Source organism: Oncorhynchus mykiss, chromosome 31 (assembly GCF_013265735.2).
Source record: "Oncorhynchus mykiss isolate Arlee chromosome 31, USDA_OmykA_1.1, whole genome shotgun sequence".
Taxonomy (NCBI): Eukaryota; Metazoa; Chordata; class Actinopteri; order Salmoniformes; family Salmonidae; genus Oncorhynchus; species Oncorhynchus mykiss.
The window spans coordinates 6,107,621-6,129,788 of NC_050571.1; the positions used below are offsets into that span (position 1 = coordinate 6,107,621).

The following is a 22,168-nucleotide window of genomic DNA, read 5'->3' on the forward strand; positions in this document are numbered from 1 at the left end:
ACAGATGCATCACAAAAGTCAGAAATAGCATTCAAATAAATCACTTACCTTTGAAGATCTTCATCATTTTGCAATCCCAAAGGTCTCAGTTACGCAATGAATGGTTGTTTTGTTCGATAAAGTCCTTCTTTATGTCCCAAAAATGTCATTTTATTTGGCGCGTTTTATTCAGAAATACACCGGTTCCAACATGCCTACAAAGTATCTAATAAGTTACCTGTAAACTTGGTCCAAACATTTCAAACAATGTTTCTAATCCAACCTCAGGTAACCTGAAATGTAAATAAACAATCAAATTTAAGACGGAATAAACTGTTTCCAATACTGGAGAAAAACAACACGGAGCGCGCTCCTGTTCACACGTACCAAAAGACTAGAGTCCACCTGAGTGACAGAATACGACTACTTCTTCATTTAAAAAAAAAAAAACATTGAACAATTTCTAAAGACTGTTGACATCTAGTGGAAGCTGTAGGAACTGCAGTCTGGGTCCTAATAACTTGGCTTCCCCATAGAAAAGCATTGGAAAATCCAATGACCTCAAAACACTTTTTTCCTGGATGGATTGTCATCGGGGTTTTGCCTGCCAAATCAGTTATGTTATACTTACAGACATCATTTTAACAGTTTTAGAAACTTTAGAGTGTTTTCTATCCAATACTACCATGTACATGCATATCCTAGCTTCTGGGCCTGAGTAACAGGCAGTTTACGTTGGGAACCTCCGTCATCCAAACTTCTGAATACTGCCCCCTATCCCTAAGAAGTTGTTACTGTAGTACTGCTGCAGTCCCAGGTACTGTGTTTGGCTCAGGGGTATTTAACTGTAGTACTACTGCAGAGGAGTTCCTGAAGCAAAGTGAGTCCATGTCAAATTAAAGCTGTCACACACATTAGCCCTGCATAATCAATGAAGGCAATGCAGAGTTGATTAGCTTCATACACAGTAACAAAGAAGGGTTGATTAGCTTCGTACACAGAAACAAAACTGGGTTGATTAGCTTCATACACAGTAACAAAACTGGGTTGATTAGCTTCATACACAGTAAAAAAACTGAAGTTGGTTAGCTTCGTACACAGGAACAAAACTGGGTTGATTAGCTTCATACACTGTAAAAAAACTGAAGTTGGTTAGCTTCGTACACAGCAACAAAACAGGTTTGGTTAGCTTCATACACAACATGTTTGATTAGCTTCATACACAACATGGTTGGTTAGCTCTGTAGACAGTCCAGGTGAGAACACAGTACTGAAACAGGGTTGGTTAGCTCTGTAGACAGTCCAGGTGAGAACACAGTAACGAAACAGGGTTGGTTAGCTCTGTAGACAGTCCAGGTGAGAACACAGTAACGAAACAGGGTTGGTTAGCTCTGTAGACAGTCCAGGTGAGAACACAGTAACGAAACAGGGTTGGTTAGCTCTGTAGACAGTCCAGGTGAGAACACAGTAACAAAACAGGGTTGGTTAGCTCTGTAGACAGTCCAGGTGAGAACACAGTAACGAAACAGGGTTGGTTAGCTCTGTAGATAGTCCAGGTGAGAACACAGTACCGAAACAGGGTTGGTTAGCTCTGTAGACAGTCCAGGTGAGAACACAGTAACGAAACAGGGTTGGTTAGCTCTGTAGACAGTCCAGGTGAGAACACAGTAACAAAACAGGGTTGGTTAGCTCTGTAGACAGTCCAGGTGAGAACACAGTAACGAAACAGGGTTGGTTAGCTCTGTAGACAGTCCAGGTGAGAACACAGTAACGAAACAGGGTTGGTTAGCTCTGTAGACAGTCCAGGTGAGAACACAGTAACGAAACAGGGTTGGTTAGCTCTGTAGACAGTCCAGGTGAGAACACAGTAACGAAACAGGGGTTGGTTAGCTCTGTAGACAGTCCAGGTGAGAACACAGTAACGAAACAGGGTTGGTTAGCTCTGTAGACAGTCCAGGTGAGAACACAGTAACAAAACAGGGTTGGTTAGCTCTGTAGACAGTCCAGGTGGGAAGTCATGTCTCTTCATTCTGAGATGATGCCCCCACAGATGTAGCCTGGATCCCAGACCTGTGTATGTTATCATTCCACTCCTTGCCACTCTTTAGCAAGACAAACAGCTCTGAATTCCAAGCTACCCAGAGGAAGGGAAAACATAGACCAAGGATATGTTTCATATCTCTGGTCTGTACTGTAATGTATTGTACTGTCTTGTATTGCATGTGTTGCTGTGATTCTGTGTATAGAGACGTATTGCCAGGGACACTTGTCTTGTCGATTTATAAACACGTTATGATTTCTGAAGATATGTAGATATTTATCTTCTCATTTGTACCTCACATTGTTGTATACATTCGTATACATTCGAATCACATGGCAAAAAGAAAGAAGACGTGTATAGAGCTTGTAACAGCTTGAAGATATTATAGTTGGGTGTCAGAGGTTCATGTTATCTCTACACGGGGTAGATTTGTCTCCGTGCAGAAGGAAGAAACTCAAGCGTAGTCCGAACTTACTTTTGACGACTCAATATTTAATGGTTCAGGTCAAATTCCATGACAAGAAAATAAATGGTTTCACCATGTATGGAAGGTCATTTTCATGGGATATTTTACAAAGGCATGACAACACAGAGTTGATCAATACTATACTGCTGGCAAGCGTTTAAGCTTTCTCTCCAAGCGACCTCCAAACCGACACCCACCAATGACTAATTTACAAGCATATATATTATATAGCAGGTATATCATATATAGATTTTATACAAGATACGTGTGTGTACATAAAATATTCTGGCAAGGTGCATGCCAGTATACATACATGCACCAAAAAAAAATGCGCACACACACACACACACACACACTAGCTGCACACACACACACTCGCTGCACACACACTCGCTGCACACACACTGCACACACACACACTCACCAATATATGCAGGTGTACCCATTTACCTTACAACAGAGATTGTAGTCTAATCACTTCACATTTACATTTGGATTAGCTTTTTTCATGACTGAATTCAGGTGACTAAACCTTTACTCGACAATATATAAACATATATAAACCAGTCTTGTTGGTTGCCACCTTGTCAATTCTTCTCAAAAGGTACCGTTATGTACAATATTAAAAAAAAAAACAATTAAAAAAAATCACAAAATTGTTGTGATATTAGTTTTGTGTGTACATGCCTCATATTCATTTACACGTCTGAAAGTGAACATTTTTTTTTTGTGTTTTGTCAGTCACGTATTGTCAGTTGTTCAGAAGGGATATATGGTTACAACAACACAAGTGGTTGATGACGGCCAAATGACAACACAAATCCACCCCGAAAACCTGTTAAAAATCAACACAGTAGCGTAGCAAAACTAGTGAGAAAAGGGGATTTAAAAAAAAACGTCCCACATGCAGAGATGATCATGACGACGGAAGATGACATCACAATGACCCGACCTTCTAAAATGAATCCTGTTTATTTGTTGTTGACGATGAAAACATTCCATAGATGAAATAAAGGATTTTGTCAAGCTGACGGGTGACATTGTTTCTATGACGACCGGTATGTTTTATGGGAGCTTCATAACACTCCATTTGACAGACAGTACACAGTGCATACTCAGTATCTTCCTTTTTTTTGGGTTCATACGTGAAACCTTTGGCACAAAGAGAAACTGGACTAAAGCGTTCACCCCCATCCTAAAAGACACATTTACATTTATACTGAATTCCTTTTTATATTTATTTATTTTTATATATATTATTTTTAACAAAAACAGAAATCTCTATCTCTCTATCGCTAAATCTCTAAATCTTTGTCAGGGATGAACAAACAAATGGGGAATTCCAAATAACTAAATAACTCAAATGCCCCCTGCTATTTAAATATTGAATTGATATCATATCTATTGTTCTACATTCGTGCAATTGTCAAAATAGTTTTTAAGGAACTTATATAATAATGAGTGCCACTTGAGAATATTGTTATTTGGTGTCATTCCCACTGTAGGCCTATATCAGATAACTGTTTGACAGTCCCACTGTAGGCCTATGTCAGATATGTGTTTGAAATTCCCACTGTAGGCCTATATCAGATCACTGTTTGACATTCCCACTCTAGGCCTATATCAGATAACTTTTTGACAGTCCCACTGTAGGCCTATATCAGATATCTGTTTGACAGTCCCACTGTAGGCCTATATCAGATATGTGTTTGAAATTCCCACTGTAGGCCTATATCAGATCACTGTTTGACATTCCCACTTTAGGTCGATATGGAGCCTTAGGTGTTGTTGTAACTTTCAGGTATCAAGCATTCCCTACCCCTGTCTGTCTTGTGTGATTTAAATTGACATAAGAGCATTCTATCCATCTGTGTTCCTCTGTATGAGCATGATCTATGTATATCAGATGTACACTGAACAAAAATATAATTAGGCCCCAATCTATGGATTTCACATGACTGGGAATGCAGATATGCGCCATAAAAAAAAAGGTGAGGACATGGATAAGAAAACCAGTCAGTATCTGGTGTGACCACCATTTGCCTCATGCAGCGCGACACATCTCCTTCACGTAGAGCTGATCAGGCTGTTATTTGTGGCCTGTAGATTGTTGTCCCACTCCTCTTCAATAGCTGTGAGAATTTGATGGATTTTGGTGGGAACTAGAACACGCTGTTGTACAAGTCGATCCAGAGCATCCCTAACATGCTCAATGTGGTGACATGTCTGGTGAGTATGCAGGCCAACAGGAGCATGTTGCCGTGCATTATCATGCTGAAACATGAGGTGATGGCGACAGATGAATGGCACGACAATGGGCCTCAGGATCTCATCATGGTATCTCTGTGCATTCAAATTGCCATCGATAAAATCAAATTATGTACGTTGTCCCTAGCTTATGCCTTCCCATACCATAACCCTGTCCTGCATCTGCCCAGTACAGTTGAAACCGAGATTAATCCGCAAAGAGCAAACTTCTCCAATGTCTCAGTGGCCATCAAAAGTGAGCTTTTGCCCACTGAAGTTGGTTACGCCGCCAAACTGCAGTCAGGTCAAGACACCGGTGACGACGACGAACACAAAGATGAGCTTCCCTGGGACGGTTTCTGACAGTTTGTGCAAAAATTATTCGGTTTGTGCAAACCCACGTTTTCATCAGCTGACCTGGTGGCTGGTCTCAGACGATCCCGCAGGTGAAGAGCCAGATGTGGATGTCCTGGGTTGCCGCGGTTACACGTGGTCTGTGATTGTGAGGCCGGTTGGATGTATTGCCAAATTCTTATGGTGGAGAAATTAACATGAAATTATTTAAAAACAATGTTTTATGGTAGAGAAATGAACATAACATTTTCTGGCAACCGCTCTGGTGGATATTCCTGTAGTCAGCATGCCAATTGAATGCTACCTCAATTCTTGAGATATCTGTGGCATTGTGTTTTGACAAAACTGCACATTTTAGAGTGGCCTTTAATTGCCCCCAGCACAAGGTGCACCTGTGTAATGATAATGCAGTTTAATCAGCTTCTTGATGTGCCACACCTGTCAGGTGGATGGTTTTGTTGGTAAAGGAGAAATGCTCACTAACAGGGATGTCTTTTATTTCAGCTCATGAAACATGGGACCATCACTTCACACGGTTGCGTTTATATTTTTGTTCAGTATATATATATACTATAAGTATATTGTGTGATTTTGTGTGTTTCAGTTAAGTGTCAATATCATTGCTCTATACGCAGTTCGAATGTAATTGAATCACACCTCACACACTGCAAAGAGACAGATCTGTGTTCACAGTCACTGTCTGAAGGAAGCAAAGTGCTTTGTATTTTCTTTGTCAGCTTACTCTGTCCCTTCTGTATTTGATGAAAGACAAATGTATTGAAAATGTAACTGCAACCGAGTAACTGTTTCAGGATGACATAGAAATTAAAAAATATTCCGCAAAATGGAATTGATATTCAATTCATGGGTGGGACTTGGGTGGGCCGTGGGTTAACCACGTTCAACGAGTAAGATTTATTCAATTCATGAATCAAAATTCAACGATTTTCCTTAATTGACTCGGGGTTGAGATGAAATTGACCCTGACCTTGACCCTTCTACATGACACTCTTATGACACGTGCAATTTCACCACCGGTAGCTTCGCTAATGCATTTCTATACTGATGGATACCTGACCCAAAGTGTCATCTGAAAGCAAGCGAGAGTCTCGACCAAGCGCAGACACATTTGAAAATCTAGTCCTTCAGTGAGAATGGTACACTAAGCATGTCCTGTTACCGTCTAACCCTGCAGGGAGAATGGTTCCCTAAACATGTCCTGTTACTGTCTAACCCTGCAGGGAGAATGGTACCCTAAACATGTCCTGTTACCGTCTAACCCTACAGGGAGAATGGCACCCTAAACATGTCCTGTTACCGTCTAACCCTGCAGGGAGAATGGTACCCTAAACATGTCCTGTTACTGTCTAACCCTGCAGGGAGAATGGTACCCTAAACATGTCCTGTTACTGTCTAACCCTGCAGGGAGAATGGTACCCTAAACATGTCCTGTTACCGTCTAACCCTGCAGGGAGAATGGTACCCTAAACATGTCCTGTTACCGTCTAACCCTGCAGGGAGAATGGTACCCTAAACATGTCCTGTTATCGTCTAACCCTGCAGGGAGAATGGTACCCTAAACATGTCCTGTTACCGTCTAACCCTGCAGGGAGAATGGTACCCTAAACATGTCCTGTTACTGTCTAACCCTGCAGGGAGAATGGTACCCTAAACATGTCCTGTTACCGTCCAACCCTACAGGGAGAATGGTACCCTAAACATGTCCTGTTTCTTTCACAAGCCGCTAGAGGACACAGTTGTAAACCAATTAAAATGTATTAACTGATGATCGTTATGCAATGTTAGCCAAATCTATGACAGTCAACTGTTATTCAGAATGAACATCCTTGAAACTCTGGACATGTGGTTACATCAAAGATATAGTGGATAAAACACAGGAGAACGTACTATAGAAAGGATGTATGTCAATATGTGAATATGGAAAATATATCCTCTATGTTAGGCCGCCTGAATATGGATGTAGAAACTCTTATTATAGTGGTTACTAACCTGACGTGATACGGGTACAAATTAAAGCAAATAAAAAGCTATTTGCAGCCAGACTGTAAATAGTACCAGTCAAAAGTTTGGACACACCTACTCATTCAAGGGTTTTTCTTTATTTTTAATATTTTCTAGATTGTAAAATAATAGTGAAGACATCAAAGCTATGAAACAACACATATGTAATCATGTAGTAACCAAAAAAAGCGTTTCACAAATCAAAATATTTTGTATATTCTTCAAAGTAGCCACCCTTTGCCTTAATGATAGCTTTGCACACTCTTGGCATTCTCTCAACCTGGTTCATGAGGTAGTCACCTGGAATGTATTTCAATTAACAGGTGTGACTTGTTAAAAGTTAATTTGTGGAATTTTTTTCCTTCTCAATGCATTTGAGCCAACCAGTTGTGTTGTGACAACGTAGGGGTGGTATACAGAAGATAGCCCTATTCGGTAAAAGACTAAGTCCATATTATGGCAAGAACAGCTCAAATAAGCAAAGAAATGACAGTCCATTATTTATTTAAAAGATGAAGGTCAGTCAATCCGGAACATTTCAAGAACATGCTGCAGAACATAAGTCCATTAGAGATAATTGCACCTCAGAATGCAGCCCAAATAAATGTTTCACAGAGTTCAGGTAGCAGACACCTCTCAACATCAACTGTTCAGAGGAGACTGAGTAAACCAGGCCTTCATGGTTACATTGCTGCAAAGAATCCACCACTAAAGGACACCAATAAGAACAAAAGTCTTGCTTGGGCCAAGACACACGAGCAATGGACATTTAGACCTGTGGAAATCTGCCCTTTGCTCTGATGAGTCCTAATTTGATATTTTTGGTTCCAACTGCCGTATCTTGTGTGAGACGCAAACATGTGTGGTTCCCACCGTGAAGCATGGAAGAGGAGGTGTGATGGTTTGGGGGTGCTTTGCTGGTGACACTGTCTGTGATATATTTAAAATTCAAGTCACACTTTACCAGCATGGCTACCACAGCATTCTGCAGCGATACGCCATCTCATCTGGTTTGCGTTTAGTGGAACTATCCTTATTCTTTCAACAGGACAATGACCCCAAACACACCTCCAGGCTGTGTAAGGGCTATTTGACCAAGAAGGAGAGTGATGGTGCTGCATCAGATGACCTGGTCTCCACAATCACCCGACCTCAACACAAATGAGATGGTTTGGGACGATTTGGACAGCAGAGTGAAGGAAAAGCAGACAGCAAGTGCTCAGCATATTTGGGAACTCCTTCAAGACGGTTGGAAAAGCATTCCTCATGAAGCTGGTTGATAGAATGCCAAGAGTGTGCAAAGCTGTCATCAAGACAAAGGGTGATTTTGATTTGATATGTTAAACACTTTTTTTGGGGTCACTACATGAGTCCATATGTGTTATTTCCTAGTTTTGAAGTCCTCACTAATTGTATACAGTGTAGAAAATAGTAAAAATAAAGAAAAACCCTTTAATGACTAGTTGGGTCCAACCGTTTGACTGGTACCACCCTTTTCACCCGACTAGTAGGAAATACATAATGTTTTAGTGAGACTAGACAACTATTACAGAACTGTCAACCACGGCTATTACTTACTGTGGAGATGACGTAATTAGACTATTGGGAGATATTTTTAATTGGCTCCATAGCACTCATTACGATGCGTGCAGAACATGTTATATTTTATGAAAGGAAGATAACGAAGTGAAAGTGTGGTGGAAAAGCAAAGGCTGTATCTCTTTGCATGGAACCTCTGTCTGGGCTGTTCAAGAGATAATGTAGAAAATGAGTATGTTCTTATTACAGGAGAAAGATAATGTTGAAAATTGGTAGGTTCTTAATACAAGGGGAAAGATAATGTAGAAAATGAGTATGTTCTTATTACAGGAGAAAGATAATGTTGAAAATTGGTAGGTTCTTAATACAAGGGGAAAGATAATGTAGAACATGAGCAGGTTTGCAGTAGAGTGGAGGGAAAGGTGGTGAAAAGCATCGTAAACATGCCATACAAGAAACATTTGAGGAGGAACACAGTGTTAGGAATATAATGGGGGAAGAGCCTGTACTGTATATTTATATAAAGTGTTAGCACGACACAGAGTGAAACTATTTTTTTGTCCATTGAGTCTTAGGTATGTGTCTGAAGACCCCTGAACAAGACGGGATTCTTTGAACATAATTCAGGCAAGAGAAAAGGGTAACTTGGATCATCAGTTGGAGCTGGAGCTGAATGTCTTGCTGGATACACTAAGCAGTATTGCACCAGAGATTGGACCAAATACACCGTTACACCTTGGGTTCACGAATAGCATATTCCCAGATTCTGCTTGTTCGACAAGATATACTGTGTGTGTTTTTGTTGTTGTTGTTGTTTTCTTTATCGGTAAGTAAAATGGTGTTTGGGGTTCCACTAAGCTGGTTCCAATATACATAGTATTTATTCATCTTTTTGATCAGTGATCAGAAAAATCTCTACCAAACTGAAAGCTGACCTTATATATATATATATATATTATTATTATATTTTTTGCTGTTGTGAATCTACTTTGGTATAGGACTACCATTTTTATATACTGTACATGGATTAAATTGGACAAAAATTTCTTCAAAGAAGTTTGTCATTTCATACACATTTCAATTTCTTTTGCACAATATCATTCTATGAGTACAGCCATTGTCAGGTCCTCTTCTTCACAACATTGTGGAGACTGAGTAACAACATTGTGGAGACTGAATAACAACATTGTGGAGACTGAGTAACAACATTGTGGAGACTGAGTAACAACACTGTGGAGACTGAGTAACAACACTGTGGAGACTGAGTAACAACATTGTGGAGACTGAGTAACAACATTGTGGAGACTGAGTAACAACATTGTGGAGACTGAGTAACAACATTGTGGAGACTGAGTAACAACATTGTGGAGACTGAGTAACAACATTGTGGAGACTGAGTAACAACATTGTGGAGACTGAGTAACACCATTGTGGAGACTGAGTAACAACATTGTGGAGACTGAGTAACAACATTGTGGAGACTGAGTAACAACATTGTGGAGACTGAGTAACAACATTGTGGAGACTGAGTAACAACATTGTGGAGACTGAGTAACACCATTGTGGAGACTGAGTAACAACATTGTGGAGACTGAGTAACAACATTGTGGAGACTGAGTAACAACATTGTGGAGACTGAGTAACAACATTGTGGAGACTGAGTAACACCATTGTGGAGACTGAGTAACAACATTGTGGAGATTGGGTAACACCATTGTGGAGACTGAGTAGCAACATTGTGGAGACTGAGTAACAACATTGTGGAGACTGAGTAACAACATTGTGGAGATTGAGTAACCGCTTTGTCATCATCCCTTCCTTCACATTTCATGTTCACACACATACACACAAACTATCAAGATAAATTGGTTGGTGTTACTCTGTCCCCTTACAGCCCCTTACTACTGATGTTAAATATACATCAAGATACATTAGACAAACTGGTTGGTGTTAATTTGGCCCCGTACAGCCCCTTACAGCTGATGCTCATGTAAGAAGGCAGACGATCCCTCATTGGCTGGGGTCTGCTGGCCCGACAAAGGCGAGGAAAAGCTGGCCAGAGGGATGACCTTGACGGGGTCAGACTCCTTACTCTTGCTACTGCAGTGTCTTTCCAGAGTGTTGTAGAACTGCGGTCGGTTCATCCCTTTAGCCAGATCGTCTTTGGGCGCAGGCCTTCCCAGGGTATGGCACTGACGCCCGTCCGCCTTGACTCCCCTGGCCCAGGGGTAACTCTGCTGATGCTGGAAGCCAAAGGAGGGCAGGGTAGGCAGGGTACCCGTGTTGGACGGAGACTGGAACTGGGTCACCAGGGAGGGGGGCATCCAGCAGCTGTCGGAGTGGCCCAGGATCAGACATTCCTGGGTGCACGTCTCGGAGGCTTCGGCCAGGGCCTTGGCGAGGTTCACCTCCACCATGGCTGCAGCACAAAGACATCAAACGAAAGAGAGAAAAAAATAAGAAAAAGGATAAGAAAATAATGATAAGTTCAGTTAAATTATTTCAGCATGCCATTTACTGTTAGTAAAAGGATTAAGACAAGGATATTGTAGTGCTGGGCCTTTTTTTTTTTTTTAAGTTAGAGAGGGGTCAAGAAAAACAAAAAACAACTGCTAAGTTAGTAGAATTAAGTTGTATGTTTAGCTGAAGGTGACCTGTAAATGTTTAACCCGTTAGATGTTTATCTGAAGGTGACCTGTAAATGTTAACCTCTTAGATGCTTATCTGAAGGTGACCTGTAAATGTTAACCTCTTAGATGTTTATCTGAAGGTGACCTGTAAATGTTAACCTCTTAGATGTTTATCTGAAGGTGACCTGTAAATGTTAACCTCTTAGATGTTTATCTGAAGGTGACCTGTAAATGTTAACCTCTTAGATGCTTATCTGAAGGTGACCTGTAAATGTTAACCTCTTAGATGTTTATCTGAAGGTGACCTGTAAATGTTAACCTCTTAGATGTTTATCTGAAGGTGACCTGTAAATGTTAACCTCTTAGATGTTTATCTGAAGGTGACCTGTAAATGTTAACCTCTTAGATGCTTATCTGAAGGTGACCTGTAAATGTTTAACCCGTTAGATGTTTATCTGAAGGTGACCTGTAAATGTTAACCTCTTAGATGCTTATCTGAAGGTGACCTGTACATGTTAAAGATGTTTATCTGAAGGTGACCTGTAAATGTTAACCTCTTAGATGCTTATCTGAAGGTGACCTGTAAATGTTAACCTCTTAGATGTTTATCTGAAGGTGACCTGTACATGTTAACCTCTTAGATGTTTATCTGAAGGTGACCTGTACATGTTAACCTCTTAGATGTTTATCTGAAGGTGACCTGTAAATGTTAACCTCTTAGATGTTTATCTGAAGGTGACCTGTAAATGTCAAATCAAATCAAATTTTATTTGTCACATACACATGGTTAGCAGATGTTAATGCGAGTGTAGCGAAATGCTTGTGCTTCTAGTTCCGACAATGCAGTAATAACAAGTAATCTAACTAACAATTCCAAAACTACTGTCTTGTACACAGTGTAAGGGGATAAAGAATATGTACATAAGGATATATGAATGAGTGATGGTACAGAGCAGCATAGGCAAGATACAGTAGATGGTATCGGGTACAGTATGTACAAATGAGATGAGTATGTAAACAAAGTGGCATAGTATAGTATAAAGTGGCTAGTGATACATGTATTACATAAGGATACCGTCGATGATATAGAGTACAGTATATACGTATGCATATGAGATGAATAATGTAGGGTAAGTAACATTTATATAAGGTAGCATTGTTTAAAGTGGCTAGTGATATATTTACATCATTTCCCATCAATTCCCATTATTAAAGTGGCTGGAGTTGAGTCAGTGTCAGTGTGTTGGCAGCAGCCACTCAGTGTTAGTGGTGGCTGTTTAACAGTCTGATGGCCTTGAGATAGAAGCTGTTTTTCAGTCTCTCGGTCCCAGCTTTGATGCACCTGTACTGACCTCGCCTTCTGGATGATAGCGGGGTGAACAGGCAGTGGCTCGGGTGGTTGATGTCCTTGATGATCTTTATGGCCTTCCTGTGACATCGGGTGGTGTAGGTGTCCTGGAGGGCAGGTAGTTTGCCCCCGGTGATGCGTTGTGCAGACCTCACTACCCTCTGGAGAGCCTTACGGTTGAGGGCGGTGCAGTTGCCATACCAGGCGGTGATACAGCCCGCCAGGATGCTCTCGATTGTGCATCTGTAGAAGTTTGTGAGTGCTTTTGGTGACAAGCCGAATTTCTTCAGCCTCCTGAGGTTGAAGAGGCGCTGCTGCGCCTTCTTCACGATGCTGTCTGTGTGAGTGGACCAATTCAGTTTGTCTGTGATGTGTATGCCGAGGAACTTAAAACTTGCTACCCTCTCCACTACTGTTCCATCGATGTGGATAGGGGGGTGTTCCCTCTGCTGTTTCCTGAAGTCCACAATCATCTCCTTAGTTTTGTTGACGTTGAGTGTGAGGTTGTTTTCCTGACACCACACTCCGAGGGCCCTCACCTCCTCCCTGTAGGCCGTCTCATCGTTGTTGGTAATCAAGCCTACCACTGTTGTGTCGTCCGCAAACTTGATGATTGAGTTGGAGGCGTGCGTGGCCACGCAGTCGTGGGTGAACAGGGAGTACAGGAGAGGGCTCAGAACGCAACCTTGTGGGGCCCCAGTGTTGAGGATCAGCGGGGAGGAGATGTTGTTGCCTACCCTCACCACCTGGGGGCGGCCCGTCAGGAAGTCCAGTACCCAGTTGCACAGGGCGGGGTCGAGACCCAGGGTCTCGAGCTTGATGACGAGCTTGGAGGGTACTATGGTGTTGAATGCCGAGCTGTAGTCGATGAACAGCATTCTCACAAATGTTTAACCTCTTAGATGTTTATCTGAAGGTGACCTGTAAATGTTTAACCCGTTAGATGTTTATCTGAAGGTGACCTGTACATGTTAACCTCTTAGATGTTTATCTGAAGGTGACCTGTAAATGTTTAACCCGTTAGATGTTTATCTGAAGGTGACCTGTAAATGTTAACCTCTTAGATGCTTATCTGAAGGTGACCTGTAAATGTTAACCTCTTAGATGTTTATCTGAAGGTGACCTGTAAATGTTTAACCCGTTAGATGTTTATCTGAAGGTGACCTGTAAATGTTAACCTCTTAGATGTTTATCTGAAGGTGACCTGTAAATGTTTAACCTCTTAGATGTTTATCTGAAGGTGACCTGTAAATGTTTAACCCGTTAGATGTTTATCTGAAGGTGACCTGTAAATGTTAACCTCTTAGATGCTTATCTGAAGGTGACCTGTAAATGTTTAACCCGTTAGATGTTTATCTGAAGGTGACCTGTAAATGTTAACCTCTTAGATGCTTATCTGAAGGTGACCTGTAAATGTTAACCTCTTAGATGTTTATCTGAAGGTGACCTGTAAATGTTAACCTCTTAGATGTTTATCTGAAGGTGACCTGTAAATGTTTAACCCGTTAGATGTTTATCTGAAGGTGACCTGTAAATGTTAACCTCTTAGATGCTTATCTGAAGGTGACCTGTAAATGTTTAACCCGTTAGATGTTTATCTGAAGGTGACCTGTAAATGTTAACCTCTTAGATGTTTATCTGAAGGTGACCTGTAAATGTTAACCTCTTAGATGTTTATCTGAAGGTGATTAAAGGCAGTAATACTCATTTGAATCATCCCATAAAGAGAAAAACAGAAGCAGAACATGTCATTCCCATTGGTGTTCCCTTGGTTCCCTGTGTTTACCTACAACAGACAATGAATTCCCAGTAGATTAATTAAATAAGAGCTGTCTCTGTTGTTGGTTTCTGAGATTGGCTTTAATGTACTAAACATTTTATGAACATCCTAAAACATTATTATTTAAAAAAAATAATTGTCACCATGGCACACTTTGGTTCCTCTGATCTACTCAACATTACCTCAATCTGGTCAATTATGATAACTAAAAGATGTAAACATCACAAAATCATACTAATCAACACTTCTTAGGATTCTTGTTAGCATATTTTATGTGCAAGCTACAATGAGTATAGTCATGAGCTATAGACTGTATTTGCATTCGGGGAGAGAGAAAGCAGGGAGGGAGAAAGCAGGGAGGGAGATAGCAGGGAGTGAGATAGCAGGGAGGGAGAAAGCAAGGAGGGAGATAGCCGGGAGGGAGAAAGCAAGGAGGGAGATAGCAGGGAGGGAGATAGCAGGGAGGGAGAAAGCAGGGAGGGAGATAGCAGGGAGGGAGATAGCAGGGAGTGAGATAGCAGGGAGGGAGAAAACAAGGAGGGAGATAGCCGGGAGGGAGATAGCAGGGAGTGAGATAGCAGGGAGGGAGAAAACAAGGAGGGAGATAGCCGGGAGGGAGAAAGCAAGGAGGGAGATAGCAGGGAGGGAGAAAGCAAGGAGGGAGATAGCCGAGAGGGAGAAAGCAAGGAGGAAGATAGCAGTGAGGGAGAAAGAAAGGAGGGAGATAGCCGGGAGGGAGAAAGCTGGGAGGGAGAAAGCAAGGAGGGAGAAAGCAAGGAGGGAGATAGACGGGAGGGAGATTGCAAGGAGGGAGAAAGCAAGGAGGGAGATAGCAGGGAGGGAGATAGCCGGGAGGGAGAAAGCTGGGAGGGAGATAGTCGGGAGGGAGAAAGCTGGCAGGGAGTAAGCAGGGAGGGAGAAAGCAGGGAGGGAGAAAGCAGGGAGGGAGAAAGCAGGGAGGGGGAAAGCAAGGAGGGAGAAAGCAGGGAGGGAGAAAGCTGGGAGGGAGATAGCAAGGAGGGAGATAGCAAGGAGGGAGAAAGCAAGGAGAGAGAAAGCAAGGAGGGAGAAAGCTAGGAGGGATATAGCCGGGAGGGAGATAGACGGGAGGGAGATAGCAGGGAGGGAGAAAGCAAGGAGGGAGATAGCAGGGAGGGAGATAGCCGGGAGGGACAAAGCTGGGAGGGAGATAGTCGGGAGGGAGAAAGCTGGCAGGGAGTAAGCAGGGAGGGAGAAAGCAGGGAGGGAGAAAGCAGGGAGGGAGAAAGCAAGGAGGGAGAAAGCAGGGAGGGAGAAAGCTGGGAGGGAGAAAGCTGGGAGGGAGAAAGCTGGGAGGGAGAAAGCAAGGCACTCCAACTATCTTATCTCATTATGCTCAAGCTGACATCACATGTGAAATGAGTCCAGGAAGAGAAAAAGGCCTCACCATTGAGCCCCAGCAATAAAACCTGTCAACTCCTGTAATTAGAATGTAAAACAGTATGCACCACAGCAAACAGGAGCCCACAGAGTCTGATAGTTCTGACACACAAAGAGGAAAAGAAGAGAGGTCCTTGCTATGACATCATATAAAGTCCTCCAGGCCTCTGCTTCAAGCTGTCACATTGAAATAATTTAGCATATTTGCATAAGTAAGAATGCTATCAATAATTGAATAGTCCTTAGTCCTTAGTCTGTGTCTATGGCTGTGAGATCCTGACATTACAAGTTGAGCATGCTCTGTTTAATTTAATTCCCTAGCCAGCTCAAATTTGAAACAATGACTTTCACAACAGTGAAGTTATTTTATTAAAGAGTCTAAACCCTGTCTAAGCTGGAAGAGGGGGTTCTACTAAGCTATATGGATTTTTTTTTTTAAAGAATGTCATATCAAGGATAATTTTGCTATCGGACGCTATAGAGAAAAGTTGGCAGGTCGGCTGTCCCAACTTCAGACGAGTCCCAAGACGTTGTGGGGATTGTAGAGCAAAACAGAGAACACCATCGTGTTTTGTGAGAGTCTCATCTTTCCATAGAGGGGTCTTAACAGTTCGTAGGCCAAATCGGACGCGACAGACAATTTTGTGAGATTACCAATTTTCATGATGTCTCATGGTCTGACAAACACGCTCCAGCGTTTTCACCGCAGATGCGGAAGTGTTGCAAAGGCGGATATGGTGGATGGAGACGCATCCAATGCAAAAAAAAGAAGATATCTCGAGCTTAAACTGACCGATTTGTTGTAATTAAACTTTTAAAAAATATATATATATTGCTAATTAGACTCCCCCCCCCCTCCATGGTGGCCCCTTGGGCATGGAGTCCCCCTTGGGCATGGAGTCCCCCTTGGGCATGGTGGCCCCTTGGACATGGAGTCCCCCTTGGGCATGGTGGCCCCTTGGGCATGGTGGCCCCTTGGGCATGGAGTCCCCCTTGGGCATGGTGGCCCCTTGGGCATGGAGTCCCCCTTGGGCATGGAGTCCCCCTTGGGCATGGTGGCCCCTTGGGCATGGTGGCCGCTTGGGCATGGAGTCCCCCTTGGGCATGGTGGCCCCTTGGGTATGGAGTCCCCCTTGGGCAAGGAGTCCCTCTTGGGCATGGTGTCCCCTTGGGAATGGTGGCCCCTTGGGAATGGAGTCCCCCTTGGGCATGGTGGCCCCTTGGGTATGGAGTCCCCCTTGGGCAAGGAGTCCCTCTTGGGCATGGAGTCCCCCTTGGGCATGGTGGCCCCTTGGACATGGAGTCCCCCTTGGGCATGGTGGCCCCTTGGGAATGGTGGCTCCTTGGGCATGGAGTCCCCCTTGGGCATGGAGTCCCCCTTGGGGATGGTGGATGGAGTCAGATCTGGAAATTAGAGCTCTATTCAATCCACTGTCGCGGAAGTTCCGCTTTAAAGCGTGATTGAAATTTAAAGGTAATTTTCCTGCGTTCGCCGAGACTGCAATTCACTGTAAACGTTGTACAGTACTGTATATGTGGGCTCAATGGGACAGTACCTTCATATTTCTATCGTTCCATACAGTACGCAACGGCTGCAGCAATACAGATTGAATGGAGCCCGAAACCTCTCAATGTCGGCCTGCTCAGCCTCCCAGCCTCTGAGTCTGAGTGAATACATCGTCTGAGCAGCAACTGTGTCAGCTTTCAGAGGGTCACTAACTTCATTTAGGGAACAAAAATGATGCAGCTCACTGAGCAAGCACAATGAGTCCTTACTTTTCCCCGAGTCAAATCATTTAATAGCAGCCTTTTCTCTGTAGTATTTTTTCTTTTACAAGGTACATTTTTTTTTGTTGGAGGGGAAAATAACATACAAAATATTACTCGAGACACACACACACACACACACACACACACACACACACACACACACACACACACACACACACACACACACACACGCAGACGCACACACACACGCACACACACACACACACACACACACACACACACACACACACACACACACACACACACACACACACACAGACGCACACACACACACACACACAGACGCACACACACACACACACACACACACACACACACACGCACACACACACACACACACACACACACACACACACACACACACACACACACACACACACACACACACACACACACACACACACGACAAAGCCTAGATGCATGTGCAAGGAACACCAGTGCATCCCCCTCACAACATAAGTGATCAGTTCAAAGGCAGATGAACATGTCTGTAATGACATAATACTGAGGGTAAGGTATTTGTTGCGGCAGTGCTTTCCCTGGGTGAAGTCACAGTGAGAGCTGTCATTGCTGCTGTGACAACAGCCAGAGGAGGAGTGCTGCTATGTCTGTATGTGATATTTCACATTAAACAGCTCAAAGGGGATGGAGTCTGTATCCGTTTCTACTCCACGGGGGGACCAGGGCTAGGTCCCCAAACGGCACCCTATTCCCTTCCACAGTGCACTATTTTTAATAGGGGTCAAAAGTAGTGCACTGTTTTAGGGAATACGGTGTCATTTGGGGACTTGACTGACGTTGATAACAGCTCAGACTACTTTCGTCAGCCTAGAGGGGAACTGGTACCCCTAATGTCTGATGCTGTCTAACTGCCTAGAGTGGAACTGGTACCTCTGTCTGATGCTTTTTAACTGCCTAGAGGGGAACTGGTAACTCTAACATCTGATGCTGTTTATCTGCGTAGAGGGGAACTGGTACCTCTGTCTGATGCTGTTTAACTGCCTAGAGGGGAACTGGTACCCCTAACATCTGATGCTGTTTAACTGCCTAGAGGGGAACTGGTACCTCTGTCTGAGGCTGTTTAACTGCCTAGAAGGGAACTGGTACCTCTAATATCTGATGCTGTTTAACTGCCTAGAGGGGAACTGGTACCTCTAATATCTGATGCTGTTTAACTGCCTAGAGGGGAACTGGTACCTCTAATATCTGATGCTGTTTAACTGCCTAGAGGGGAACTGGTACCCCTAACATCTGATGCTGTTTAACTGCCTAGAGGGGAACTGGTACCTCTGTCTGAGGCTGTTTAACTGCCTAGAAGGGAACTGGTACCTCTAATATCTGATGCTGTTTAACTGCCTAGAGGGGAACTGGTACCTCTAATATCTGATGCTGTTTAACTGCCTAGAGGGGAACTGGTACCTCTAATATCTGATGCTGTTTAACTGCCTAGAGGGGAACTGGTACCCCTAACATCTGATGTTGTTTAACTGCCTAGAGGGGAACTGGTACCTCTGTCTGAGGCTGTTTAACTGCCTAGAAGGGAACTGGTACCTCTAATATCTGATGCTGTTTAACTGCCTAGAGGGGAACTGGTACCTCTAATATCTGATGCTGTTTAACTGCCTAGAGGGGAACTGGTACCTCTAATATCTGATGCTGTTTAACTGCCTAGAAGGGAACTGGTACCTCTAATATCTGATGCTGTTTAACTGCCTAGAGGGGAACTGGTACCTCTAATATCTGATGCTGTTTAACTGCCTAGAGGGGAACTGGTACCTCTAATAACTGATGCTGTTTAACTGCCTTTTGTATTGAGGGAAATAACAGTACCACCTGTGTAGCTTCAAAAACTAATTACACATTGGGCTGATAGATACCGTACGTGAATCAAAAAAATATTATCTGTGATGGTTTCTCTTTTCTCTTAAAGGACATTTATTTTTAATAGAAATGTGTGGGCAGGTAACATGCTGTTTAGATCTGGTTTGAAAATACTGGTTATGTGTTTATCGTACTGCAGCCATACAACTGTGTATATGTTTTAATGTCATAGCCTGTGTCTTCAATCCAGCACTACACCTTTGTTATCATCTATCACTGCGGACTTTAAAGGCAATCCATGATAACTTACTGTACAACATCGGTCTAAATGACACCTCTTGAAAATATGCCAAAATTCACCCTAAAGGACTGAGATCATAACACAGCACATCACTCTTCCTGGACCTGCAGTGTGTGTGGCATAGTTCTTGACCACCAGCAGATATAAAGGTCTTGAGCAAGGTGATTCCACTGCTTTTGCCAACGTCAATATAACATTGCTACCTCATCACATCCACGAGCCAATCGAACGCTTACATACTACGCCCCATCGCTTTGACCTTCCCTTCCCCATAGCAACTTCTGTGGCTGATTGACCTCAGCCGTGTGAATCCCGGAATCCTACAAATGTAGGAACTTAATTTGATCACTCTTTTGTTGCTGGGAATTTTACTGCACAGTAAACTCGTTGTATATTCAAGGTTGATTTGTCTTAACAAAAAATGTATCTAACCCCTACAAAAAAAATTACATTAAAACATAACATAATAATTCACATTTTCTCTTGCTGCAGCATTATTTTCCTGCAAACTCTCTCAAATTAAGATCCCACATCTGTACGTAACCAAATCTTACTCGACTGAATCTGAATCTTACTTTACACACCTACAGTACCAACGAAGTGAGTGTTAATTTGACATAAAACCTCTGCATGGAAAATTGCATTGGTCTTCAGGTCTTATTCAACAAAGATACTTTTAAGTCTGATAATCATAAACCTTTCCCATGCGAATACAAGGATGTTTACCACCATACCTGGCTAAATCTGGAACAGGTTCACAATTATTAAGACATGCACATCAAATATTATTAAACTCATTATGCGAGCATGTAGAAACCCATTAATGCTAATTAAATGGATAATTGCATATCATCCAGGACATATGATTCCTCAAACACCATAACTTTTCTTACCAGGACGCAGAAGTATTGTTACCAGTAAGCAATGAGAGCCGATGTAGGACTTCAAATCCAAATCAAATCAAATGTATTTAAAAAAGCCCCTTTTACATCAGCAGATGTCACAAAGTGCTTATACAGAAACCCAGCCCAAACCCAGGTAACAACAGGGATTAGGCAACTTTCTCTGATGTTGTGTCTTAGATTCTTGAAATACGTTGTGTTCTGTACGATTCTTATTCAAATCAAATCAAATCAAATGTATTTATATAGCCCTTCGTACATCAGCTGATATCTCAAAGTGCTGTACAGAAACCCAGCCTAAAACCCCCAAACAGTAAGCAATGTAAATGTAGAAGCACGGTGGCTAGGAAAAACTCCATAAAAAGGCCAGAACCTAGGAAGAAACCTAGAGAGGAACCAGGATCTGAGGGGTGGCCAGTCCTCTTCTGGCTGTACCGGGTGGAGATTATAAGAGTTCATGGCCATTAAGGCCAGATCATTTTTAAAGATGTTGAAATGTTCATAGATGACCAGCAGGGTCAAATAATAATCACAGTGGTTGTAGAAGGTACAACATGTCAGCACCTCAGGAGTAAATGTCAGTTGGCTGTCATAGCCGAGCATTCAGAGGTCGAGACATCAGGTGCAGCAGAGAGGGAGAAAGAGAGAGGGTGAACAGGTCAGGGTTCCATAGCCACAGGCAGAACAGCAGAAACTGGAGCAGCAGCACGACCGGGTGGACTGGGTACAGCCAGGAGATATCAGGCCAGGTAGTCCTGAGGCATGGTCCTAGGGCTCAGGTCCTCCGGGAGAGAGAGAGATGGGAGAATTAGAGGGAGCATACCTAAGTGCACACAGGGCACCAGCTAAGACAGGAGAATTACACCCCAGATAGGACAGACTGACCCTATCCTCCCGGCACATAGACTATTGCAGCATAGATACTGGAGGCTGAGATGGGGGGGGGGGGGGGGGGGGGGGGGTTCGGGGGAAACTGTGGCCCTGTCTGACGATACCCCAAAACAGTGCCAACCAAGCACGATATAACCACACCAACTTTGTCAAAGCATAGCCTAAAACACCACTGAAGGAACATCAACAGAACTTACTACCTTGAGACAAGGCACGAAAGAGCTCCTCCACCGCATGAGCCAGAGGGAGCGCAGAACCGGACAGGAAGATCAAATCAGTGACTCAACCCACTCATGTCAAGTATAGTAAAAAAAAAGCCTGGCACAACGTGACGCACCCCTCCTAGGGATGGAATGGAGGAGCACTAGTAAGCCAGTGACTCAGCCCCTGTAATAGGGTCAGAGGCAGAGAATCCCAGTGGAGAGAGGGGAGCTGGCCATGCAGAGACAGCAAGGGTGGTTCATCACTCCAGTGCCTTGCTGTTCACCTTCGCACCCCTGGGCCAGACTACACTCAATCATAGGACCTACTGAAGAGATGAGTCTTCAGTAAAGACTTAAAGGTCGAGGCCGAATCTGTGTCTCTCACATGGACAGGCAGACCATTCCATAAAAATGGAGCTCTATAGGAGAAAGCC

At 43.1% G+C, this 22,168-nt stretch overlaps 1 protein-coding gene across 1 annotated transcript in view; it reads right to left on the reverse strand.

The window, feature by feature from the left end:
• Window positions 1–8,493: 8,493 nt before the first annotated feature.
• The window catches only part of LOC110504499 (protocadherin-11 X-linked), a 306,316-nt gene continuing 292,641 nt past the window's right edge, over window positions 8,494–22,168 (reverse strand). Inside the window, exon 7 of the mRNA XM_036970557.1 lies at window positions 8,494–11,067. Coding sequence (XP_036826452.1) covers window positions 10,622–11,067 — 446 coding nt within the window. The 3' untranslated portion in view covers window positions 8,494–10,621. The remainder of the gene's footprint in view (window positions 11,068–22,168) is intronic.